We start from the raw sequence: 27,153 nt of genomic DNA, 5'->3' as shown, positions 1-27,153 counted from the left end.
ATCGGCGGCAGCGGTTGTCGGCGGCTGCGGGGGGGAATCGGCGGCAGCGTTTGGCGGCGGGCGGGTTTCTCGGCCCGGGGGGGGGGGGGGGGAGGAATCAGCAGCAGCGTTTCTCGGCAGCTGCGGGGGAGAATCGGCGGCAGCGTTTGTCGGCGGCGGCGGGGGGGATCGGCGGCAGCAGGGTTTCTCGGCAGCGGGGAGGGGGGATTCGGCGGCGCGGTTTGCCTCACGTACCACCGAGCCGGCTTCCGCGTACCACTAGTGGTACGCGTACCACCGGTTGAGAACCCCTGGTCTAGACCATTAATCATTTTTGTTGCTCTTCTCTGGATTTTCTCCAATTTGTCCACATCTTTCCTGAAATGTGGCGCCCAGAACTGGACACAGTACTCCAGTTGAGGCCTAATCAACACGAAGTAGAGCGGAAGAATTACTATTCGTGTCTTACTTACAATACTCCTGATAATACATCCCAGAATCATGTTTGCTTTTTTTGCAACAGCATTACACTGTTAACTCATATTTAACTTGTAGTCCACTATGACCCCCAGATCCATTTCCGCAGTACTCCTTCCTAGGCAGTTATTTCCCATTTTGTACGTGTGCAACTGATTGTTCTGTCCTAAGTGGAGTACTTTGCATTTGTCCTTATTGAATTTCATCCTACTAATCTCAGACCAATTCTCCAGTTTATCCTGATCATTCTGAATTACAATCCTATCCTCCAAAGCATAATCACACAGAGCCTTTTTTTCAATCTGCCATCATTTGAGAAAATATTTAGAGGGCTTTCCCTTCTCTTTGCTCCACCTCTTTCTCCAGAGCACCAGTCAGTTCCAGCTACTCTCTCTGGTCTCCAAAGTGATTCAGATCTTAAACAGCTAGAATGAATGAGTTACCAGGTTTGAGGTCTGCAAAATGAGCCAAGATGGAAAGATTTTACTGATCCCAAATACAGGCGCACAGGATTTGCAACAAATAAACTCCACTCTTTCAGATAGACAAGGACAGGGCAATAGTAGCTATTTGCTCTTTGTCAACATGGCTAGGTCTTACTTTAGTAACATCTGGATATTCAGACAGAAAGTCCAGGATGACTAAGAATGGACAAATGCATGATTGATAGCTTAATTATTCCCCTAAAGTACATTAATATATTAGACAGCTAACATTTTTCCCATACTGACCCCAAATACTCTGACACAATGTCCTTCCAGATGAGGGTGTGAGACGGCAGATGTTCTCCCAAAATATTTTACTCATCGTTCCCTATCAGTATTGCCAATTTATTTGGCATAAACGTGTAAACAGAAGTTAGTCCAATGAGATTGTTCATTCAACGGGAAAAAGATGTCAAATAATTTTGGAGCGTTCTCCTTTTACATTACTACGTTAGATGGGGCTGACTTTAAAAAGTTGTCAACATCTGAAGCATCTCTGGTAGGGATGGTCAAAATACAGCACCTTAGGAGTCAACCACCACCCACAACTAGGTCTGTCCTTTAAGCACCATTCCCGGCTGCTCTTGTTTTTCAGTGATTTCTACTAGTATGGGGAGATGGAGGTCACAGAAAGTATTTATCAAATGGAGATCCTTGACAGCAAACACACATTCAGCTGATATCTGCTGTCAGCAAAGAACATTGTTCGGGAATAGAGATGTTATTGGTCTTCACATGGATCTCTTGTTTGCACTGCAGAGGAGATGAAGATGTATACCTAATGAACGTATGGAAACTACCACCTTGTTTCGGTGCTGCTGGAGCAGCCTGTGCTGGGTCTCGCAGGCAACAGCACCTGGCAGCACACTGGGCCTTGGCACTCCCACAGGCCACTTAACTCAGGATGTGGAGGGAAGGCTATGCTGGAAGCAGGCAGCCCAGAAAGCTGCTTGGCTTGGAGGGCAATGAAGCAGTGCATGATGGGACCTGGTGCTCTACTCTTCCCCTCTCCCCCACCCTAGGGAGTCACCTCAGGTGGGGGGGGCAGCACCTCAGGGTTACAAACAGAACCCATCCTAAGGGCTTCAGGGCAGCTGAGTAGCCACCAGGCCACGGGCCCAGTAGCTAGTAGGAGAGCGATCCCATATACATACACTGGTAGGCGGATGGACCACCTGGCGGAGCTCATGTGGAAGCTGCTCATCACTGAAGTGTGAGGGCCAGGAAGAGGGGAAGTGGCTGAAGCCCCGGATGAGAGTAGGGCCGGCTCCGTGCTGCGGGGGGCGGGGCTCGGCTCGAGATAGGGAATTTGAGCTGGAAAGAGCCATTGAAGAGAGCGGGGGAGGGGGGTGTCCGCTCGCCCCTCTCCCTCAAGCACCTGAGGATAGAAGTTGGAACTTCTCTCGCGCGCGCTGCTCAGTTTAGTTAGTTTTGGGAGGGAAGAGCGGAAGGGGCGGAGTCTGGCTAACGGTCGGTGGTCACGAGCCAGGGCCCCCATTGGTTGGGAGTCCCGTGCCGGCCGCCCATTGGCTGTAGTTCCGGCTCGGCGGGTAAACTGCCCGGGGTCGCCCCAGGGCCAGGGCAGTAGCGCGTGGCTGTCTGAGGCAATGGCGTCGAGTGGCCCCGAGGAACGGGTGTCCGGCCTGGACCCGGCCTCGGGTGAGAGCTCCCGCTCATGGCCAGCCGCCTCCTCGTCCGGTGCTGGGCTGAGCTGGCGGTCGCTCCCTTCCACCCAGAGCGAAGAAGAGGCGGAGGCCGACCCACTGCCGGCCCAGTACCCATCCCACCTGGGGGCCGTGCCGGGGCGGGACAAGGTGGCTTTGTACTGCGACAGGCTGCTGCGGGGCTGCAAGGTGAGCGGGGCTCATCACCCTTGAGCGCTGCACTGGCCGGGCAGGAGGCCAGGAGAGGCGTGCTCAGCCCCACGCGAGCCTGCCTTCGGCGGTAAACCGATGCTGCCTCCCCCCAGGCCGCTCTGCTGAGGGCCAGGGCGGGAGCGGGAGGGATTCCTTCCAGTAATGACAGAGCCCGTATGTGATCCCGGGAGTCCGCTCTGAACTGCTGGGGGGAGGAGCGGCGTAGGAGGTTGGGAGCGACGATGGATGAGAGGCAAGAGAAAGGAGCACATCATGTAACGGGAGGGGAGAGCAATCGGAAGGGAGGAGAAAATGACAGGTGGAAGGAAGAAAATAAAAATCCAAGAAGGGGCAGCTTTAAGGTTAGAGAACACCCGTGCCGATTGCCATGGTGTTTACTGTAGGGAGTGTTGTTGGGGTCATGTTGGTTGGCGGATATTAGAGAGACAAGGTAGGGAAGGTATTATCTTTTATTGGACCAACTTCTGTTGGTCAGAGCGACAAGCTCTCGACCTCACATAGCTCCTGAAGAAGAGCTCAACATACCTTGACAGCTTGAATCTCGCCAACAGAAGCCGGTCCAATAAAAGATATTACCACACCCACCTTGTCTCTCCTGTAATTAACTGGTTCTGCAAAGAGTCTACTTCATCACACTTCACAACAGTATATAGTGCAAGAAACTACTGTCACTTTTTTTCTCTGTAAAATAAAATAAATTGTCCACTTCTGGAAATGTTGCACACCTTACAGATATGAAATAATCTCCCCACCCTAAACTGAGGTGACCATCCCTCTACCATGTGTCACTCAACTGGCATTTATTAAGAAAGGATGGTGGTTTATAGTAGTGCACAGAGCCTTAATCCTCACATGTATTTTCACTTGAGGGCAAGTCATGCTTTAGAATAGTGAAGCCTGGACAGAATGAATAAAAAGGCTGAGCCCCAGTGTGTTATTTTGAGAAACTGTTACCTCCTTTCTTAGTTACAATGGCTGTCTCTGATAAATTGGAAAGCTATTTAAAAACATCCTCTTTCTGTGGAGAGTAGCAGCATAGTAAAAGTTAGGAATTTCTTGACACATTCACTCACAGCACTCCAATTTAAAACAATGAAATAATTTGTGTATTGTATTGAATTTTAACATTGTCAGTTAACTTTTTTTAAAAGTTATTTTTTTCTGCTTTGGGTATCATGCTTCCCCCCTGTAATAGAGCATGCTCTCTCTTTCTCCACCCCACACATTATTTTCTTTCTTTCTCCCTCCCCCCTATTATATCCTTCTGTTCTGTCTTTAGAGTGATGTATCAGAGTGTTTTATGGATCAGTATGAGGATTTTATATGAATTTAATTTTTAATTAAAAGTGAAGTGCCTTTAAGATGGGTGAGATTTTTCTCTTTGTTCATGTAAAAGGCAGAAGATGCCAATGAAGCAATGAGTAAATATCTTTTGGAAAAATTGAAGATGAAAGAGAAATGGCTTGGAGTCTGGAAGACCAATCCAGAGCTTTTCTTCATCAATTCTCAAGATGTCCTTATACCTTTTGTTGGAATACTTGTTGAAGTAATTAATTTTCTCTCTTTTTTTTTATTCTAATTAGTTGTCATTAAAATAAAGCATTTAGGTTTTTAAAGTTTCACGGAAAAATAAGCAAGGTTCATAGCATCTTGCATACTAATTATCACTGAGTTTTTCCAAATGTTTCTGGGAAGTTCTCAAACCCCTGCGTTTTCAGAGCTCCATGTGACAGGGTACTTAACTATTCAGGTCCTTCATTTGTGCATGCTTTTGGAACTAGACACATTCTCTAAGAATTTCAAGTGCAGAAAATGACATACTTTGAGCTGTTGTGGGTGGTAGTCAGATTGTAGAAAATACCATCTGTGTGCTCTGCCATTCCATTTTTCTGAGATTTGCAGAGAACCTAGTTAGGAGTTCAATTTAAATTTATCAATCATTACTCCATTGTGGCAGTGTCTAAATCAGATGCTCAGTTTGGCAGGTATAGGAATCCTATAGCCAACCTTTTTGAGAGGTAACTGTTAGTCACCTGCAATGAGATCTTTGTGGATAAGTTCCCCTTACGGTAAGGGGACTTAGAGATGCTTTGGTCCGCACAGATCCCATGACCCTGCCTTTCTTCCCCACTGATTTAGAGTTCTTGTGCCAGTGAAGTCTCAGTAGTCTTCCACTAACAAGCTAAAATCTAGGAATGAAAATCGTGCAAGATATTGCTAAAAGCTGAATTAGAGGTAAAAAATATTCCTCTTTCCCAGTTTTATCCGTCAGTTTTCCTCACTGATAACCACACACAGCCTCACGAGAGTGGAGCTGCTATCTTGCTATGGATTAGTATCTTTGTTGTTCTTTCAATTTTGCAGACATAATCACTCTACTGCTTGGGGATCCTGGTATACAGTATGGTCTCTTTTTGCTTCTAAGACTGGTTCAAGTGCTTGTAAGTGCACATTGGTACCTGAGAATTTGGGGGGGAGGGGGGCAAAAAGAATAACTATGTCCTATTTCCTTGAATTTGCAGGATGGAGGATGATGGTAGGGATAGGATTAGACTCAGGCCTGGTCTACAGTGGCTGCAGATTTTGGCGGCAGTCAACAGGAGATATGCAAGCTACTTACAATAACTTGTATCTCCTGTCGACTTCCTAACATCTAGTTACCATGGTGTTTCCACAGTGCTGCATCAATAGGAAATGCCCCCCTGTTGACGCAGCGCTACGCTTCTTGTCAGGGTGGATTAACGGAGTTGACGTCCAGGTTTAATTGAGCAAGTCTTCACTGCCACTCAATCGAATCCGCAAAATGGATCCTGCACTGGCAGTGTAGACATGCCCTCTGTCAACTCTTCTTTAACAACTTTTCCTTTCTGCAATATGTGATGTGTAGTAACACAAATTATTTTCTATTTTTAATGCAATTTTAAAAAAAAAATACTGAAGTTGAGGTTAAAAATGAAGCATTCCAGAGTCTGAAAATGCCAAAATGAAGGTGGCCTTCACAATCTTAACTTCTGCCCCTATAAACATTACAATAGTCTTTAATTATGTGATTACATGCTATATTTCCCCCTACAAGATTCCCATCTCAATTCATGCGCAGGTTGGATATCTTCTAAAGGGACATGGAAATTTGAATTTATCATAATTGACTGAGTTAAAAAAATTACAGCTTTTGTTGATAGAGCCTCCATTAAATATCATAAGCAGAAAAAAGTAAAAAAAAAAAAACCTCTGCACTTCTGATGTTTAGAAGGGTCTGTTGGATGAGCGCAAGAGCAAAAACACCAAACATACTCAGAGCTACTCCTCTTTCTGGGCTATATCTGCCTGCTGCCTCATGTTTCAGTTTTAGCTTTGCAGTTGTTGGTAAATACCTTTTTGTAGGGCTAGAGAAGACTGTATATGTGAGGCCTCAACCTCCCAAATCGGCACCTAGATTAAGAGATTTCAAAGACCACAAGGGATCACTTTGATCTATGTTAGGCTAATACCACCTGGATAACACAGACCATAGAACTTCACCCAATAATTTCCACAGTATATAAATGAACCCTATTGGGTCCAATAATTTAAGATTAAACTAGATCATGTATTTTAGACATCCAATCTCTGATTTTAGACTTCCCTGTGTAGGTATATAACTTACAGGTCATAGTTAAGGTGTCCCTTTCTTTGATAAAATAAATAGATTGAATTCCTAAAATTTCTCATTGCAAGATGTCTTCCAGACCTTTAATAATTTGTTATCTCGTCTTTGAATTCTCTAATTTTTGTCAGCATCTTTCTTAGGTGTTGACACCAGAACTGGACACACCATTTCAGTGATAGTTTTGTCAATAGCATATGCTGAGGTAATATTGTCCTGTTTATCAGTCCAATAATTTTGTTAGCCCTTTTTGCCTCACTATCACACTGGGATCTCACATTCAGTTGGTTCTCTACTGTTGTGTGGTCACTGCTGCATCCTAAATGCCCCATGTGGCATTGGAAGTTGCTCTGCAGTGGCCCTGCCTCAGTTTCTCCTCTTGCACTTGGCCCTCTGGGAAAGCCATTAACAAAAAGTCAACCCCTTCTGAGCCATACAAGTCCAAAACAAACACTAAACAGTTTTTGCCCTAGTCTCAGACTGGGGCCACCTCTCCTTCGTGAAGATCTGTCTTCTCTATGCTGACTCAAGCTCAGCTTTTGTTCTTCCCAGACTCCTTTTCATCTCTCCCCTCAGCCCCTTCTGGGCTCCTTTGAGTTGTTCCCTGTTCCTTCCTGAATAGTCACTCCCAGGCCTTTTCACCTGGAACTTTCCACAGGCCTTTGCTTGCCTTGTGCTCTCCATTCCAGTCAGCCGTCTACTGCTGGGCGTCTTCCACTTTTGGCCAACCCTGCACAGGGCTAATGGAACAGGGCTGACTGTCACAAGGCCTCTGGCCCTTATAGCGGCATGTCAACCTTTGTATATGTCTACAATGACTTAAATCCTCTGAGTTGCAGTTTTTCACATAGTCAACTTAATGATTAGAGCCCCATGCAGATAACAAAATTTGCATCCACATTTGAGCCGTGATCCACAAAAATGATCCATAGATATAAAGCGGATATCAGCTGATTTACAGGGTTTTAGATATAAAATTTGGATTGGCAAAAATGGTCTGCAGATATGTGCATATCTGTATAAAGTAGATATCTGTGGATTTGCAGGGGTCTACTAATGATGTCAGTTTGCCAAATTTCAGCTTTCTCACATAAGCCACTCAAATACTTAGAACTATTCATAAACAAATTAAGTTTTAATAAATCTTTCCCTTCTTTGGTTCATTTACTTCTGAGAATTTTTATTCAGACCAAAAAAAAAAAAAAAAAAAAAAAACTTCACTTTCTTCATGCTGAGACCAGACTTGGAAAATTTCAGTCTGAAACATAAGGGCATGTCAAAGTTAGTCAACTGAAAAAGGTTATTTAGTGTGGAAATGCTTAATACTAATATTGCTTTGGCAATGTTCAATATATGTCATAAGTATAATTTTTATAAATGTAAATTCAGGAACTATTGCTTAGAACTGCTAGAATGTGCCACTTCATTTAGTTTTAAATACAGGCTTCTACAGCTATCTGTAGTATTTGGATTTAAAAAATAACTTATTTTCAATTTACCTATTCTGTATCAAACTAATAATTTTCTCTTAGTTATACTACTGCTTTACAGTAAAATTAAAGAAAGATGTCATTTTCACTAATTATATTTTGTTTCGTAGTATGGACCAATTCTACAGGTGGTACTCTCATGAAAGTTAAGAACTTTGTGTGGAAGGATTTCAGGATCATACTAACAAAGAAATAAGCAATTTTTAAAATTTTGTAACTATATATTTCTTTGTCTTAGGTTACTTGCAAACCACCTCAGAGCACCTCATCTAACTTCAAAGCTTCTGTATCTGTTGCTGAACCATTTTCTTCCAATATTGCAAATATTCCAAGAGAGCTGGTTGATAATGTTTTGGAGGAACTGGACCATTGTGTACCTCTGCTGGAAGTCTACCCTGTTGAGGGGCAGGATATGGTAGTATTTGATATTGCCCAGGCTTTGGAAGTTGTGAGGTATTCAGCTTTTTCCCCTGTATTTTTGTCATTCAGAGATGCTAAAATGTTAACTGAGGAACTGTACCTAAAATAGAAAGTTTTACTTTGCTTCATTAATAGTGTAAGCGTATTCACAAACAAAAGCCTCAGTTTAAAGAGTAGTAAGGGTGAATATGTATTTTAATGAAGTCCAGTTAACACCCCCAAAAACCCCTGACAGTCTGACTGGATTTAATTAGTCCAGGAGTGAACAGCTTCTGAACCTGTGTTTCAGCGGCTCTGTCTGGACTTTGGTTCTTGGCCTCAACACTTCTGCATTTTTTACTCTAAAGGCATTGGCCCTTTTGTCTTATTCTATTTCTACACTAGAGACTTTTTAGCGGCACAGCTGTACCGCTGCAGCTGCGCCGCTGTAAGGTCTTTTCCCATGTAGCTGCTGTATGCCGACGGGAGAGAACTGTCCCGTTGGCATAATTAAACCACCCCCAATGAGTGGTAGTAGCTACATCAGTGGGAGAACTCCCGCCGACATAGCGCTATCCACATCAGCAGGTCTGTTGGTAAAACTTACGTTGGTCAGAGGGCTGTTTTTTTCATACTCCTGACCAACAAAAGTGCTAGTGTAGACATAGTCACAATGCACCAACCTTATGGCGTTTTCAAGATTTCTGGCTCTATCTTGATGAGAGCTGGTCAGGAATTTTCCGACGAAGTGTTTTTAATTGGAATATGTTAATGTGCAGAAACTGAAACTGAAGAAAAGGATCTCTTTCAATGAATCATTTCAATTTGAAAATATTTTGAAAAAGGAAGCTTTTCAAAATTGCCAAAATGGGACATTTCTTTCTAGCTTCACAATGTAGTGTCACCAGGATAGAGATCTTCACGGAATTGATTACCTTTCTAACACACCAGTGTTTTGCCTCCGCTCAAAGAACCTGGAGGAACCTTTAGGGGACTCTCTCTAAGCAAGAGCTTCTTCCATTGTGTATGTTTCTTTTTTCTTCCTTTTTTTGGTGCCTGCAGTAGGTTAGGGCAGGTCTACACTAAAAAGCAGCTGCGCCACTGTAGTGCTTTAGTGAAAATGCGACTATGTTGAGACCATCAAAATAACTGGAATCTGCAGGTAGAGGTGTGACTGAGCTTTTCTCTTCCAGTTTCCCTTCATGTGTGCCAGGCTGGTCTAGACTGCCACTTCACTGAGCCAGACAGCAATTTTCATCCAAATTATATTGCTGAGTGTCTGACAGTTGCTTACACCCTTAGTCTGCCAGCTCCAGTGGACCATCCAAATGGCTGTGATCCTGAGCTCAAATGTAGCAATAAGGAAGGAGAATGCACCATTTTGTTGTACAGCTTTAAAACCACTTCAGTAAGGCTTTATGGTCAGAGCATGTCCATCTCAGCTTTCTCTCCCCCTTTATCAACTGCTTCTATAGTTTCTTTTTTAAAGCATTCCTCTGTCTCTTCAACAGGCAAAAAAAGAGCAAAAGCTATAGTGCAGAAGCAGCAGTCTTTACAACAGTTAAGATGGATAGTCCAGTAGATTGGGGGTGCTCTGTCTTTTCCGAAAAGGTGAATTCAAGTCTTCAAGTAAGATGTCTTAGAGTACAGTGACCAAAAAAACATGCCAAGCTCTCTGGTCAAGTGGAAATTTATATTCCAGGATCCTCTCAGACTCCCAGACCTCAGCACTTGATTTAGCCTGGAAATTGAGGTTTTGGCTTCTAGAGCATGAATATTCAGGAGAGCTCATGGAACTTCCTTGTCAAATTTTGTCCCCTAAACTTATGGTTTCCACTTGAATCAATCTTTTGCTTTCCTTGTATTCTAAGTCCTTCCACCACAAAGAGACGGTTGCTTACTTTTAGATGTTGGGACTGTGATGCTCTCTGAAATGTTAGTGTCCATTGATTATAATATATTTAATACTAATATGACAAAATTGCAGTTATTCTTACTAACTATGCTATGTCAGGTACCATTGGAAAGGCTATAATTTGCTAAGTATGATATTATTTGTGTATGTATCATTTTTGTATTATGAGTTATGGAAATGTGTGAAATATCTATATCCAAAAACTGTGCTACCGGGTTACACTCCCCAGGAGCATTAGCATCAGCACTGTCCAGCTTGCTTGATGACTCATTGAGGGTCATCAACTATGCAGTGAGCCCAGGGAGAGAAGCCAAGGCTATGCCTGTGTATCATCAGGACATGTAGGGACATGCCTGTGGACAGGAACTGTAAGAACTTTTCCTTGCTCATGTGCTAGGAGCTTGTGTTTGAAACACGGGATATACAAGCCACATGGCAAAAACTATAAAATGCAGTTTCACTATCTCCATTTTATCTTCATTCCCGCTTTCAACCTCTAAATCAACTCCTCTACAACTGAAGCTTTGAAACAAAGGACAGAGACCCATCCAGATACTGGATGTACTCCAGAGGAACTGTACAAGCCTGCAATTTCCACAATACTGCTAAGAACCTAATTTATATGGACTTTGAAGTCATTTGTATGTATCTGATTGCTTTGATCATTTAACTTCTCTCTTCTTGTTTGTATTTTTATAATAAACCTTTAGTTTTAGTTACTAAAGGATTGGTTAGCAGCATGCTATTTGGGGTAAGATCCAAATCAATAATGATGTTAATGGGGCTGATCCTTTGGGGATCAGGAGAACATTTTACACAGTGAGCAGAGTTTAAATAACATTTCACTTTACTGGACCTAGTTGCTGATTAGGAGCCAGAGATTGAAATGCAGTAAAGGGGTCAGTGTATTTCTTTTGTGGGACTTCTTGATAACCTGTGTGGGGAATCAGGAGCACTGTTTGTGACTTCTAACTTGTGAATCTAACTTCAATTTTAGCCACCAGTTTTGGGAGATCTGCTTTCCTTTTTGCAGCCTGCCCTGACCTTGGCATTTTCAGGTGGGTTACCCTAGGCACAGACAGGTCATAGGGACATTCACATTCTGTTGACATAAAATTAATCCTTGAAGAAAATTGGATGCAATTTTAAGATTAGATGGATGACCTAAGAAAGGTTGCAACAAGAGCATCATAGCCGCTGTTCCTAGATGGATAAATTAATGAGTTTGTCAGACCTACAGCTTGTTCATAAAAGATGCCCTTCCTACTGTAAAGGCTCAGGCATATGGCTGTTTCTTGGGCAGAATAGCATAGTGCTTCATTGAAGTAATTTTGTAGTATAGCTACGTGGACTTCAGTTCATTCCTTTATCATTTTAAAATAGATGTTTTGTCTTTAATGTAACTTTTGGACAAAAGGTCCTGCAGACTCTCTCCTGGCTTTCTTTCATTAAAATCCTTCACATGCTGAGAGAATGAAAACTAAAAGTAAAACAAACAATAAGCCCATCCTCAAATAGCTGTTTTTCCTTGTGGTTCACTCTTGATGAACAGGTTTCCCTCCTGTTTATGTAGCTATGTCTTGCGGGCTACTTCCCAGTTGTAATGGATTACTGAGCACCAGATGCCCGTGATGAAGAAAGGTAAAATTTACTTACCTACATGTAACTTTTCCTTCTTTTAAGTGGGCACCTGGTGATCTGTGAGATCTCTCCCAGGTTGTCACCTAATTTGCATTAATTTCCAGTTGGAGGGGAAATGTCTCCGTTCTTCCTTTTTTCTCTTTATGTAATATTCCTGCAGAGAAAAAAAGAGAAATCTTGTGATTCCCCCATATTAGGATCTTTCTTTGCTGTAAGCAGTCTCTTCCATTTTCTGTATAATACATTCTCTTAACTAATTAATTTATCTTCCCTGCAGATGGCCAGTCTTTTATAATATTTATTAATCAGAATTCATAATTTGTCATCTTAGTGTGGGCAGTTGATTGGGGATTTAGAGGCAATCAGTTGTCTTACCAGCTCTAATTGCTAGCACTACATTGTGAAGCTAATGGAGTTTGTTTATTTTTTTAAAGCCTTCAGGCTTGGAAGATGAGGAAGAATAACCTATTTATAACAGATCATGGAGCACCAGATGTCCACTTCGGAGAAGGAAAAATGAAGGGTAGATAACTAAATTTTATCTTTTGGACAGCCATAAATAACCATATGGATAAAATTACAGAAGCGCTGTTCAGATTTTACCTAAGGTAACTGGTGAGATGGAGAGAGAAATTGAAGTGCAGAAATTAAGCAGATTTTTCTTGCGGGGAAATAAGATTTGTGGTGTTGCAACTTTTTATTAAGTGAAAATGTTTTTCACAACTTGAGATCACTGCAGTAAAGTTACAAGGTTGATTGTCAAAAGAACATGTGGAAGCTTTTTTTTTCTGCTTCTCATGCAAGAGTAAATGTGGTGGCAGTATCATAATGCCAATACATCTTTTAGGTTTTTCTATGACTTCCTTTGGAGGGATTGGGATGATGATGAAAGTTGTGAGACCTATGTGGCTCTGATAGAAGAGAGAATTAAACTGTAAGTATATTACCCCAAAAAAGCATGTGGGGTTTTTGTGTGTGTGGGAGATTTTTTTTTTAAAGAAGTCTATGGCAGGGTCTCACTTCCATCAGGTCCCCTCCTGTTCAATTGGAGCGCTATTTACCCTGTCACGAGATCTCTGACCTTCAGTTGCCACCTCTCACAGGGTCTGCAGCATTTGTGCGTTAGCCCTGTAGCTAAGGCATACGAGTCCTACTCCTTCTGGGGTATTAAAGTTCAAAAATAAAGGAATGCTATGAACTCAAAAACACGGTCATCGAAGGAGTCTTGAGCAGGATCCTACCCTTCTATTCAGGGCTTGACTTCATGCAGCTAGGCCTTTTGTTCAGTCTTCCTGGGCCTGGTCATCCCATCCTTTGGGTGGCTCATTCAGGCAGCAAGCTGCATCTAATGCTTGACTGAAACCAGGCTTTCCTCACTAAGGGAGAAGCAGAGCTCTGCTCCCCTTCCTGGTCAGCCCCACACTGATCTGGAACTTATTTTAACTCCCCTCTGCATACCTGATATCTGCTGCAGGTGTAGCAACACAGGGCAAATTGGGTCCACAGTCTCTCATTAACCCCCTCTTTCCCAGTATGGGGCTTGTACGCCCTATGACAGAAATATAACTTTTTAAAAAATTATTTTCACAGTTGGTGTGATATTGAGAATGGGACTATTCCTGCTCCAATTGGTCAACGTTTTAGAAAAAATCTGGAGAAGTATAAAAACATGCATTTGGAATTGATTCAGTACCAAAGTAATATTAAAGAAGAACCTACAGCAGAAGAAGCTGTTGAATGCTGGAAAAAATACTATGAATTAGTAATGCTATGTGGATTGCTGAAAATATGGGAGGATCTTCGCCTCAGGTAATTTGTATAGCAGTGGTTCTCAAACTTATTTGATTGCGCCCCACTTTCTTTCTGTCTGTAGTTATTTACGGCCCCCTCTGCCCCCTGCCACCCAAGTACCCAGCTCTGAAGGCAGAGTGGAGAGCAGCGGCTGCTGGCCAGGTACCCAACTCTGACGGCAGCGCCATGCCAGCAGCAGCGCAGAAATAAGGGTGGCAATGTGAAAAGTGGTATTTGTGAATATCACTTTTCACAGCAAATTTACTGCCCCATTGCCACCTTTACTTATGTGCTGTTGCTACTGTCCTGGGGCTGACAGCTGGAGCCCTGTCGCTGCCTCCATGTGAGGGATTGGGTGGGTTAAGGAGAACCTGGACTGCCTCCCGGTGAAGGATTGGGGGATGGAGGGAGAGGAGAGCCAGGGCGGGTGGGGCTCCAGTTGTCCCCTTTATCCCCTGCCCCCAGGTGTGCACTGCTCTTCCACCTGAGTCCCAGTTGCCCAGGGCTGACAGCCTAAGTCCCAGCCACCTAAGCTGACAGCCAGAGCTCTTCCAAAAAAACCCAAAAAACATACAGCTCACTCCTCCCTTGACACATTCCTGTGCCTCTGCGCCATAATTTGAGAATTGCTGCTCTATAGCTTACTAGTTCATACCTGAGGCCCTACAACAAAATCTGTTCTAAACATAACTTCTTGCTTGTCCTTTCTAAATGATAACAGGTTAAATAGCATTATAATTAATTATAAACTATGAATTATAAAAGCTTCCTGCTGGTGGTTGAAACCTTGATATATTCCCTAGTGGAATTATTAGATTAATGGCAACCAACTAATCATTACTTAGTCTCCAGTTGAACTATTAAATCACTAAAATTAGAAAAATCTCTATCCTTTCATTTTTCTTTCATTCATCATCATATTATAGTCCTTATCCAGACACTGTCAGAACTGCAGTGTTTCACTGTATAAAAACGTTTTGCAAATCTGTATTACATTAAAAATAACCTTACATTAAAGGAAGGTTGCAAAGTCAAACATTAAAAAATTAGCCTGTTAAGATTGCCTATGGGCAAACCTAATTCAGGTCCTGGTGTGCATATGCTTTATAACAGCCTTTAATTATGTGATCACTTATTCCCTCCCCACCCCTTCCCCCCCGACCCCTTCCTCATTGAGTGCACAGGATAGATGGTGCTCACTGAATGGGTAGCTATTCACTCTTTTTATCCTCATAGTTCAATGTGTGTCATCATGCATTATTTACTGCACACTACTCAGGATTTGAACAGAATTATTAATTTGCTCATTTTTCCCCCTGCGTTTCTCTCATTGAAATATCTTAGTCCTTTATGAACATAAACTCATTAATCTTCAACACCCTCTGAGAGGTGAGATGCTATTATCTCCACTTTCCAGATAGAGACTGAGGTACAAAGTTTAAGTTCAAAATTGTCGGAAGTGTTAGTTACTTTTGGGTGCTGAATTTGAGAAGCCTGAAGCTTGGTTTTTAGAGTACTTAGCATTTTATAGCACTATATGTTGAAAGGACAGTGCCCATTGACCTCAGTTGCAGTTGTGTGTGCTCAGTGCTTATGCAAATGAGGCCACGTGTCTCAAGCCAGTCATTTAGAAAAAGAGGAATGCACAATTAGCAACCACCTATAAAAGAATTTCTGTAAGTGACATGCCTAGCATCACATAGGAACTCTATGGCAGAGTCAGGGATACAATTCAATTCCCAGGATGGCATTCAGCTGCCTTAACCATGAGATCATCTTTCTTGTCCTGTATTTCTCTGCCTCATTCACTACACACCTTCCAACTTCTACAACAAATGAGGCAGAGGTCTTATAACAGTCTCGGTTCACAACCTTGATTCATTCCTACAGCACAATTTGTCCTGTGAACTGAATGAGGCAGGAGTTCTGTGGGGGAAAAATATATACATGAACATATAATTAAAGTCTTTATCATAATATATGCACAAGAAGGCTGAATTAAGGTTGTACAAGGAACCTTAATTTTGATATTTTCTGAGTGCTTGATTTTGCAATTTTACTGTTAGTTTAATGTAGTTTATGTATTTTCTTAAGTCTTTTTTTTTAACTTAAATTTTAAAAAAAACCAAACTCCATCACATGGAACTTATTTACCCCCCACATAAGTCAACAGCATATTTGGGATCTTTTGGTTCACAGCACAGCTCTCTACCACTTGAGCTAACAGTAACTGGTAGCAATAGAAGGCTGTTCATCTTCTGTATGGGACTGCCACTAGATGGGGATTGGAGACACATACTCTCAGTGGGTTTCATAGCTATTTGCTAGATGGCAAAGTAATGTTGAGACTTGGGAATAATGGGTTCAGTTCCAGATTCTGCTGGGGAGCATGGTCAGTGGCTCCAGACACTTTTATGCTGTTTTTCTTCCCTCCCCACACCAAGCCTATCCCTGTCGTTTGTTTCTTCCTGCCTTCCTCTTCCCCCTCCCACCTGGCCTCCTTTTAATCCCCCTTCTCCTTGCATCTCTTCTCGATTTAAATTCTCTTTGTTTTGTAAAATAAAAGTTGTTTATTATGGAGTTACTGAGGGAGGAAAAAATATTAAGCATACATAATTTGAAGAGTCCCTTTTCTAAACCATAACCATATTTTAAGATGTGCCTTACATTTTAAGAAATGTCAGGGTTTTTTTGGTAGCTTTTTGTCGAACACTTCATTTGCACATTTCATTGGGGTTTGGTATAGTAAAGCAATTATGTAGCAACAAAAGATGGAGTCAAATTGTTGATCTAGGCTAGAAGATGGTTTTTGAAGATGGTTTTTGAAAATGGTTTTAAAATATTTTTGGCCTCCCTGTACTGGTCAATCAGACAATCTTTTTTAAACTGATTACATTGGAACAGTGTTTAAATAGAGTTCAATATTTGTTTTCAAACATGGGTCAAAGCCCAGGACCCTAAAGCCAAATTCATGAAATATACTAATTTATAGGATTCTGAAGATGACATCTGGTGTCTAGACTAAATTGGAAATACAAATGTACTACTTTTGCACATTTTGCATTAAACACTATGAAGGTTTTGTGATGCTAGAGATGTTTGTTATGTTTGTCACAGATGAAGATGTTGTTTAAATGCATGTCTGTGTTAAAATCTGTAATAAATTCAATGCAAGACTTCTTTAAAGTCAAATTATTTTACATACTGTCAGAAATGCTTTGTCTAAAACTAATTGTAGTACATAGATTTTTGTCTAAATTACAGAGCTCATGGACCTCTGATGCCAAGGATACTGAGGCGTAGGAGAGGACACAGAGACGATAGGAAAGCTGTAACTCATATTGTAGCTAAAACAATGACAGCAGAAATGGTGAGGAAAACTCTGATTCTGTTTCATGTGAGTCATAAGGACTAAATATGCTAAACAAAGCCAAGGCCAAATGACCTAAGGAATAGTAGTACATTGCTGCCTTGAAAGAGACCCTTGTTGAGAAGTGACTGCCAATTAGAAATGTATAGTCTCTCCTGTCCTATGAACTGGGAGGATTCTATGCGACCACTTTAGTTAGATCAGGAAGTAAGTCTTTAGCAATCAGTCCATTAGTCTGAAATGAACTATTGGTTTGACTACACCCACTCAAAGTAATTCACTGGTGAGAAGCTTTGTTGCCAAACAATTCCCCTTACATAAGCCTAGTAACTGCACAACAATTTCTGGTTTTTTTGCCTCTATTTGCAGAAACAACTTGCTATTGCTCTTCTGCAGATCACTTGGGGAAGCCTTGGCTGCTGGGGCTTGCTGTCATTCCTTCCCCTACACTTCTATCTTCGAGTGCTTGCTCATATCCATTCCGATATAGGTGTGTGCACGCCCCCAGTGCACGGTTTACGGAACTTTTTCCCCTAGCAGACCCCGTAGGGCTGGCTCTGGTGCCCCCTGGAGTGCCGCGCCCATGTCACAGCACATGAGGCACTGCCGGCCTTACGCCCCCTCAGTCTCTTCTTTCCGCCCTTGACAGTCCGATGGAACTAGCACTTGCTCTCTGCAAGTGCCATTCCCCTTCTTTGATCTCTTTGTTAATCAAAGTACCTAGTTAGTTAAGTAGTTGTTAAGTGTTGTAGCTTAGGAAGAAGTTCCTGACGGACTTAAGGTGGCCGGGCTATGTCCCAGCCGCCTGGGTTTAACACCCCCCCCCTCGTTCCCCTCCCACTCGGTACCTTAAGTGCCTGGGGGGAGAGCAGACAAGAGTAAGATATGCAAGGCTTTTAAACAGTGAGCCAGAGGCAGAGATCAGGTTTAAAGCCTTGCTCCTATCACAGTGCTCTGCTCTGTGTCCGGGTCGTCCTGCGGGATCCCCCTCGGTGCGGAGCGCACCGTCGGCACTGGATTCCACTCAGCACGGAGCAGCATCCGTGGTGCCGACGACGAGGAGTGCGCATGGAGTGCGGACACTCCCCTGCGCCGTGGGTACGGGCAGGGTTGAGGACACAGATACACCAGCCACAACCCTTGAGCAAGGGGAGCACCCACAAGACTTGCCTCGGTAGTCCTATTACCCCTTCCCGGACGAGGCAGTCTCTGGGGGCCACATGGCGCCACTGAAAGATTTCAGGGCGCACCAGGAGTTGCCCAGTAGCGGGGTCCCTACCTTGAGGTTGGCTTCCGCCATCCTGCATGGAGGAATCACGCTGGCTAAGGCAGCGCTCCAAACGTCAAACTACGCTGCTGCCGCGACGGGTAGGACCATAGCCCCCGCAAGTTCCATGAGGAAGTGCTTATGGCTGCTACCATCAGGCCCGTCCAGGAGGTGCAGCAATCTATCCAGAATGCCTGGATCCAGGAGTCTAGTATGCCACCCTCGCCCTACAAGGACGCATACTTTCATGGGTCCATCCTCTGGAGCCACCAGGGGCTGGCTCCTACTACCAATTTACAGCCTGCCCCTTGGCCTAGTTTCGGCTCCAAGGGTGTTCACAACTTGCGTGGTGGTAATGGTGGCCCACCTCAGGCGAAAGTGTGTGCAAATCTTTCCCTTCCTGGTCAATTGGTTGATAGGGGGTAGGTCCAGGTTCCCAGTGCAGGTCAGTGCGACTTACATTGCTCCACGTACAGCAGGCTGGGTCTGCTCATAAACGAACAGTTGTCCACTGACCCCAGTGAAACGCATAGTGTTCCTGGGGGCCACCCTGGACGCTCCCCAGTCCAGCACCTTCCTGCATCAGCTATGTTTTTAGGTGCTGGTCTCTATCATCTCCCAGCTGCACCGATACTCCACGACAATAGCCAGGCACTGCCTACTGCTGTTAGGCCAGATGCCAGCCTCAACATACATAGTGAGGCTAGCTCACCTGAGGCACAGGCCGCTTCAGGCATGGTTGGCCTCGGTATATGTGCCAAGCAAACATCTCTGAACTCGGTGGTCCAGTTCCCCACCTGCCCTAGCCTCCCTGGACTGGTGGCGATTCCCCACGGCAGTAGGGAAGGGCATTCCCGTCATGGAACTGATCCCATCAGTCACCTTAAGTTCCGACGGCTCGTATGTGGGATGGGAGCCCACATGGGTGCCAACCTGAGCACTCGGGGGCTCTGGTCGGTGGAGGAAAAATGCTTGCAGGTCACCATGGGGGAGCTGAGAGCCATTCGCCTAATGTACAGGTTGTTCCTCCGATCCCTGACAGGCAGAGTGGTGCAGGCGCTGCCGGACAACACTGCAGCCATTTCACATGAAGAGGCAGGGAGGGGCGCCCTCCCGGCCTCTCTGCAAGGAAACTACCCGTCTGTGGGGCTTTGCCATGAGGCACGACTCTGCTGGAGTGCATCTCACCTCATGGGGGTGAAGAGCGATGAGGTGGATCACCTCAACAAGTCATTTCTACCCCACCACAACTGGTCGCTGCACTCAGGGATAGTGACTGCGATCCTCCAGAAGTGGGGTGTCCCCCAACCGGATCTGGTCGTGTCGGTTGGGAATGCGCAGTGCCAAGGCTCGGCTTGCGCCAGGATCTTGAGACTGGGTTGCTTTCAGATACGTTCCTCAGTAATGGGATGGGGATCCTCAGGTATGCGTTCCCACCCACTTCACTCCTGCCAAAGGTCTGACTGAACATAAACAGGGGCAAGGTGGATGTCATATTCACTGCTCAGGCCTGACCGAGCCAGCACTGGCTCAGCATGCTCCTGGACCTTCGTTCGCCCCGCCCATGGGGCTCCCGAGGCGGCATGGCCATCTTTCCCAGGACCACAGTGGCCTGTTGCACCCTGTCCTGGATTCCCTGCAGCTCACGGCCTGGAGACTCTGGCTGACTGAGGTAGGGGGGCCTGCTCGATGCAGGTCCCACAACTCCTGCTGGGTAGCAGGGACCCTTCTGCACAGGTCGTGTATCAAGCTAAGTGGTCATGGTTTACCTCTTGGGCGGAGTCCTGGGGCATTCCGCCAGCCTCTTGCCTCCACAGGCGACCCTGGAGTACTCTGGGGTCTGATGCTGGCCTCGTTCACAGTCCACTTGGCAGCTATCTTGGCCTTCCATTACCCGCTAGCGGGGAGATCCCCGTTCTCCCATCCCACGTTGGTCAGGGTGCTCAGGGGGGTGGAGAGGCAGTATCCCCAGGTCTGCAACCCGGTGCCTCCCGGGGATATCAGCCTAGTCCTCTCGAGACTCATAGGGGCCTCCCCCTTTGTAACCCATGGCTTCACGCCCTCTGCTGCGCTTCGTGGACGGTAGCCTTCCGGGCAGCCGTTACCTCAGCTTGGGGGGGTCTCCAAACTTAAGGCGTTGACCTTGGAGCCCCTTTATACACTATTCTATACGGATAAACTGCAGTGGAGGCCATGCCCAGCCTCCTAGCCTGGGTTGGTTTCCAAACCTCGTTGTAACCACGATTGATCTCTCCCTGTGTTTCCCAAACCACGCGGTCTGGGTTTGGAGATGGCATTCACTAGACGCGAAACGAGCCCGGCCTGTTACAGCGAAGACACGGCCATTCCAGAAATTGGCGCAACTCCTCACCGCGGGCGGGGGACCGGATTAAAGGATCACTGGTCTCCACCCAGCACATCTCCGAGTGGATCACATCCTGCATCAAGTGCTGCTAGGAGCAGGCGAATGTGCCGCTGCCAGGTGTCATTACAGTGCATTCACCCAGAGCTCTTTTCTGTAGAGAGTGCCCCTGCAGGACATCTGCAAAGCAGCTGCCTGGTTGTCGGTCCACACCTTCACGTCCCACTATGTCATCGTTCAGCAGGCGAGAGAGGATGTAGGATTCGGCAGAGCTGTGCTGAGGGCAGCTCACCGGTAACTCCTACCCACCTCCGAGGTATGGCTATTTAATCACCTATATTGGAATGGATATGAGCAATCACTCGAAGATAGAAAACAGGGTTACTTACCAGTAACTGTTGTTCTTCGAGATGTGTTGCTCATATCCATTCCACACCCACCCCCCGTCCTTGCTGTCGGAGTTGGCAGAAAGAAGGGACTGAGGGGGCATAGGGCCGGCAGTGCCTAATGTGCTGCGGCTTGGGCGCGGCACTCCAGGGGGCACCAGAGCCAGCCCTACGGGGTCTGCTGGGGAAAAAAGTTCCGGGAACCGTGCACTGTGGGCGTGCACACACCTATATTGGAATGGATATGAGCAACACATCTCGAAGAACAAGTTACTGGTAAGTAACCCTGTTTTCCGCATTTTCTCTCTCCTTCCAGCAGACATCTGACTGTAAAGCTCATTAGAGGACCTGACTGAAGTAGATGTGTAGCAGAGTGTTTGTAGGGATTTATCTTTTCTGGCGTTAAGGTTAATAGCTCCACCTTGCCATGGCCAGCAATAGTCCTAGAAAGAGTATCTCACACCTGTTAGTGAGAGGCCATCATAGGCTCATCTGCAAGAGCCTATGCTGGATGTTTAGGCAATGAGTGATCTGTAGCACGGAGGTGTCCATTATTACTTACTACTCTAGGGACTAGTGGACACTACGGCCATGGAAAAGTTCATGAAGCTAGACACTCTGTCTCCAAAGGGGGGAACTTCATGTGTTTGAAATAGTTGGAAGCCTTCTAATAGTGAGAGTGATTCTTGCTGCTCTATCCGGTCTTACCATCACAACTCCTTGCAGCCTGGCTTCATTTAATTCTGTTCCTCTCAGATGGTTCTTTGTGCCCCTCACTTCCCGTCCCTGGGATTTTCGTACATCCAGAAATTTTGCCTTCATGAGATATTTGTCCCACTGCCTCCTTTTGTTCCACCATAGCTAGGAGATGTACTTGGCTTCACCTCCAGGTATGGAAACCACTCCAGGACTGAACTGAGCAAGATACCAGTCAATGGTCTAAAACGCTTTGAAGTTCTGGTTCTTCTTCGAGTGATGGTCCCTATGTGGATTCCATTGTGGGTGTGCATGTGTGCCAGAGCCAGAACTGTTGAAAGTAGTGTCCATCGACCCATGTGCATGCCTCATGTCGTCCACGTGGTACGTCCGAGCTCTTACGTGACTGTGTAGGTCAACACCCCCTCAGTTTCCTCTTACTGCCGCATGGCTAGAGTCAGAACATCCTCTTCTCCGTCATTAGAACCTGCATAGCAAAATAAACATTTTTGTTAGCAATTAGAGTATAGTTAGTATATAGTCTTAGTGCTAGTCAGTGGCATACTGTGGGTCTCTGGCATCTGGGGACCAAGCCTGCATTTGGCCTCCCCCTCCCCAGGTCTCACGCGCCCCCTGCGCAGGGCAGGAGAGGTCCCTGGCTCCCACAAGACTGCACTGCCCCCCAGTTGCCCTGGGGAGGAGAGGTCTGTAGCTGCGAGGAGGAGGAGGGGGAACATGCCGCTTACTTCCTCCTGTGTCGGGTGGCAGGACCCTCCCGCACTTACCTACCGTGTGGTGCCCGCCTAATCCAGCCCCACAGCCCAGCGGTGACTCAGATGGGGTGGCCTCGCTCCCAGGCCTGGGGTGGGGGGGTGCCCCAGGCCGGCCCTTCATGATGCGCAGGGAGCGGGGGGTGCAGGAGGCCATTGGGGCAGCTGGCAGCAGCCACCCCTCAGAGCCGCCTGCACCCCCCACCTCCGCTGCGCATCGTGAAGGGCTGGCCTGGTGTCCCCTGCAAGCCAGTGCCCAGGGGCCTGGCCCCCCACCTTGGTACGCCACTGGTGGTAGTAAAAAAGAAAAAAAAAGTTAGACAAATTTATCCAAGTTCCCCTCCCCCCCTTATTTTGTGTGGGGGAGTATGCCAAAACAAGCTAGTTTTAAGAAGTGCGCCACATACCTTTGGTCCTTCTCGATGAGTGACAAGCACCAATGCTGTTTATACTCTTTGGGTGAGTCCCATATAGTTTCACGATGCTCCATCTGTCGCTCCTTCCTGTTGAGAATCCATGAGGTCAGACAATTCAGGCTTTGAAAATTCCTAACAGAAGAAGCAATGCATCCACGTGCGCACACCAGGAGTTGGTACCAGCGAACCTACCTGAGTGCCCATCAGCGCCGGTGACTCCAGCGCCACCAATCACACCAGTATCAGCGGCTCCGACAGCACCGGCCAAAACGCATGGAAAAAAACAGGGCCACGGGCACAAAGGTGGATCCCCAAGACGGACCACCTCCCCAAGCCATGAGCAGCAGGTGAGAAGTTGAGTGTGGGCTCATCAGCTTCAGCGCCCAAAATGGCAGAAGCAGACAAGAAATCAAGAGATTTACACCATCAGCCGACCATCGCTGAGCCCGTCGGACCCAGTACTGTGCGCACTGATCCGCTTATCACTGTTAACTCCCACAGCAGAACTCCTACAGCAGATGGAGGGCTCTGCACACAAGGAGATATAGAGTGCCATATGGCTCCCATCTCTGGCCGACAAACCGCTAATACTGTACCACTGACCAATACCACCATGTGTTACTGCTCTGATGGGACCACTGGCCCTATAGCCTCCGTCAGCTGCGCAGCCTCTGCTGGGCCCACTTGCACCATTGGCACCAGGGCTACTGGAGCTGTCGGACTCTGATTGGTCTTCTGAACCAGAACAGCACTTCTCCCTGGAATGCAGCCCGCAACAATATTACACACCCTGCAAGTGCCACCACAACAGTGGTTCAGATACCCACAGGGCCCACCCACAAGATCGGACTACAGAGCCTACTGGCAGGGATGGGACCCATATTACAACTGGGAAACAATCTCATCCCCCATTAGTATACACCGTCCCCTTGGTATCCGGAGAACAGTGGGGGGCTACAGCACTGCCGGTGCCAATGGGATTGATGGATTCACCGCCTGCTATTGGAGCTTCATCACCAGACGAGATTATCATTCCACCATCCGCATCTCCACTGAATGATCATTGCCAATATCAGGCTCTCGTAAGATACATGGCAACAACCTTGAAACTGCTAACGGAAGATGTCACAGAATCGCAAGATGAATTCCTGGACATTCTTCAGCCAGCAGGCCCATCCAGCATAGCGTTGCCAATTCACAAGGCCATCTTACAGCCAGCGCAAGCAATCTGGTACATTCCAGTGTCCTGCATTCCAAAACACAAGCATGCGGAATCCAGGTACCTGGCCCCGGTGAGAAACATCTATTTCCTGTTCGTGCACACGCCACCCAACTCACTTGTCCAAGCCATGTTGCAATGAGCCAGACAGCAACATCCCAGAACTAACCCCCCCAGACCAGGCCGCAAAAAAACTAGATCTTGTCGACTACATGCTATATTCATCTGCCAGCCTCCAGTTCTGCATAGCCAGCTATCAGGCCATATTAGCTAAATATGACTTTAAATCCTGTTCCAAGCTAACAGAATTCCAGGTCCCACTACCAGAAGAAAAACTAGTGGCGTTCCAGGCCTTAATCGAGGAAGGTAAACTGGTCTCCAAGGTCTCTCTCCAGGTGGCAGTGGATGCAACAGATACAGCAGCGCGATCTCTAGCATCCGGTCTTAAACGAGACTTGTGGCTACAGACCTCAGGGTTCCCAAAAGAGGTCCAGACGACCCTAGAAGATTTGCCATTTGACAACCAGAGTTTGTTCAGTGACAAAACAGACGAGAGCCTTCACTCCTTGAAGGACTCCAGGGCCATATTTTGATCATTGGCCCTGACCCCCACGAGATTCCAACATAGGCAAGCACATCAACCTCAGTACCAATCCTGACCCATTTATCAAGCCTATCAGCCTCACCCTCCATGTCCACAGGAGCAACACCACTGGTGACAATGCTCACAATGCCCCCGACGCTCCCCTGCCACCACGCCTGCAACCTCTACCCCTCACCAACACCAGTGACATTTTTGACTCTCCACTAGACAGCCATGAACCCCCCTCCATTCCAACCTCCCCTCCTCCCGATCAATTCAGAAACCATCTTGCTTCAGTTTTCAACAACTGGAGCCAGATTACCACCAACCGATGGGTTCTAGACATCATACAGCAAGGCTACTCTGTAGAATTTTTCACCTTTCTGACCTGCCACCCATCATGGGCCACCAAGGTGGACACAAATCAGATCCATCTCCTATGCAAAGAGACACTGACATTGTTCCAGACATTGTTCCAGAAAGGTGCCATAGAATGAGTCCCCTCCTGTTATTGGAACCATGGCTTCTACTCCCCCTACTTCCTCATTCTGAAGAAAGGAGAAGATCTCAGACGCATCTTGGATCTGCAAACTCTCCACCAATTTATATGAAAGTTCCGCTACCAAATGGTAATGATACCTCAAATGACCCTTTCCCTCAAACATGGGGCCTGGTTCATGGTTCTCAACATGAAAGATGCCGATTTTCATGTGGCCATCCATCCAGCCCACCACAAGTTTGCCCAATTTTGAAGCGGAGAATCTCATTATCAGTTCTGCATCCTCCCCTTCGGGATAGCTACTGCACTGTGGATATTCACAAAAGCCTTTTTACAGTTGTGGCAGTGCACATGCAACACTTGGGTCACTCCCTGTTATAGAATCATAGAGTTGGAAGGGACCTCTAGTCCAACCCCCTGCTCAAAGCAGGACTAACCTCAGCTAAATAATCCCAGTGAAAATTTTATCAAGCCGCAGCTTAAAAACCTCTAAAAATGGAGACTCCACCACCTCCCTAGGTAACCCATTCCAGTGCTTCACCACCCTCCTAGTGAAAAACTTTTTCCTAATGTCCAACCTAGACCTCCCCCACTGCAACTTGAGACCATTGCTCCTTGTTCTGTCATCTGCCACCACTGAGAACAGCTTAGCTCCATCCTCCCTGGAACTCCCTTTCAGGTAGTTAAAGGCTGCTATCAAATCCCCCCTCATTCATCTCTTCTGCAGACTAAACAAACCTAGGTCCCTCAGCCTCTCCTCATAAGTCTTGTGCTCCAGCCCCCTAATCATTTTTGTTGCCCTCTGCTGGACTCTCTCCAAATTGTCCACATCCTTTTTGTAGTGGGGGGCCCAAAACTGGACACAATACTCCAAATGCGGCCTTACCAATGCCGAATAGAGGGGAATAATCACTTCCCGCAATCTGCTGGCAATGCTCCTACTAATGCAACCCAATATGCTATTTAGCCTTCTTGGCAACCAGGGCACACTGCTGACTCATATCCAGCTTCTTATCCACTGTAACTCCCTGGTCATTTTCTGCAGAACTGCTGCCAAACTCGTCGGTCCCCAGTCTGTAGCTGTGCATGGGATTCTTCCGTCCTAAGTGGAGGACCCTGCACTTGTCCTTGTTGAACCTCATCAGATTTCTTTTGGCCCAATCCTCCAGTTTGTTTGGGTCCTTCTGTATCCTATCCGTACCTTCCAGGGTATCTAACACTCCCTCTAGCTTAGTATCATCTGCAAACTTGCTGAGGGTGCAATCTACCCCATCCTCCAGATCATTAATGAAGATGTTGAACAAAACCGGCCCCAGGACCGACCCCTGGGGAACTCCGCTTGTGACCGGTTGCCAGCTAGACATGGAGCCATTGATCACTACTCGTTGAGCCCTATGCTCTAGCCAGTTCTCTATCCATTTTATAGTCCATTCATCCAACCCATACTTCTTTAACTTGCTGATAAGAATACTGTGAGAGACTGTATCAAAAGCTTTGCTAAAGTCAAGGTATGTCATGTCCACCGCTTTCCCCACATCCACAGAGCCCGTCACTTCTTCATAGAAAGCCATCAGGTTGGTCAGGCATGACTTTCCCTTGGTGAATCCATTTTGACTGTTCCTGATCACTTTCCTCTCTTCCAAGTGCCTTAAAATGGATTCCTTGAGGACCTGCTCCATGATTTTTCCAGGGATTGAGGTGAGGCTGACCGGTCTGTAGTTCCCTGAATCCTCTTTCCTTCCTTCCTTTCTTGAAGATGGGCACTATATTTGCTTTTTTCCAGTCATCAGGGACCTCCCGCAATTGCCACGAACTTTCAAAGATAATAGCCAATGGTTCTGAAATCACATCAGCCAACTCCCTCAGTACCCTCAGGTGCATTGCA

General features: G+C 46.0%; 1 protein-coding gene across 2 annotated transcripts in view; it reads left to right on the top strand.

Annotated features, from left to right (window-relative positions):
* Positions 1-2,387: 2,387 nt before the first annotated feature.
* The window catches only part of SHCBP1L (SHC binding and spindle associated 1 like), a 52,481-nt gene continuing 27,715 nt past the window's right edge, over positions 2,388-27,153 (top strand). The window contains exons 1-6 of one of the 2 annotated variants that reach the window (XM_067535079.1): positions 2,388-2,794; positions 4,215-4,364; positions 8,193-8,407; positions 12,757-12,843; positions 13,500-13,718; positions 16,965-17,070. In XM_067535079.1, coding sequence (XP_067391180.1) covers positions 2,549-2,794; positions 4,215-4,364; positions 8,193-8,407; positions 12,757-12,843; positions 13,500-13,718; positions 16,965-17,070 — 1,023 coding nt within the window. In that variant the 5' untranslated portion in view covers positions 2,388-2,548. The remainder of the gene's footprint in view (positions 2,795-4,214; positions 4,365-8,192; positions 8,408-12,756; positions 12,844-13,499; positions 13,719-16,964; positions 17,071-27,153) is intronic. The other variant, XM_067535080.1, reaches the window with a different exon arrangement.

Source organism: Emydura macquarii, unplaced genomic scaffold, assembly GCF_026122565.2.
Source record: "Emydura macquarii macquarii isolate MOO-44397 ecotype Brisbane River unplaced genomic scaffold, CSIRO-AGI_Emac_v2 contig_3477, whole genome shotgun sequence".
Classification (NCBI taxonomy): Eukaryota; Metazoa; Chordata; order Testudines; family Chelidae; genus Emydura; species Emydura macquarii.
Note: the sequence above shows the minus strand (reverse complement) of the source record. Positions and strands in the feature narration are given on the sequence as shown.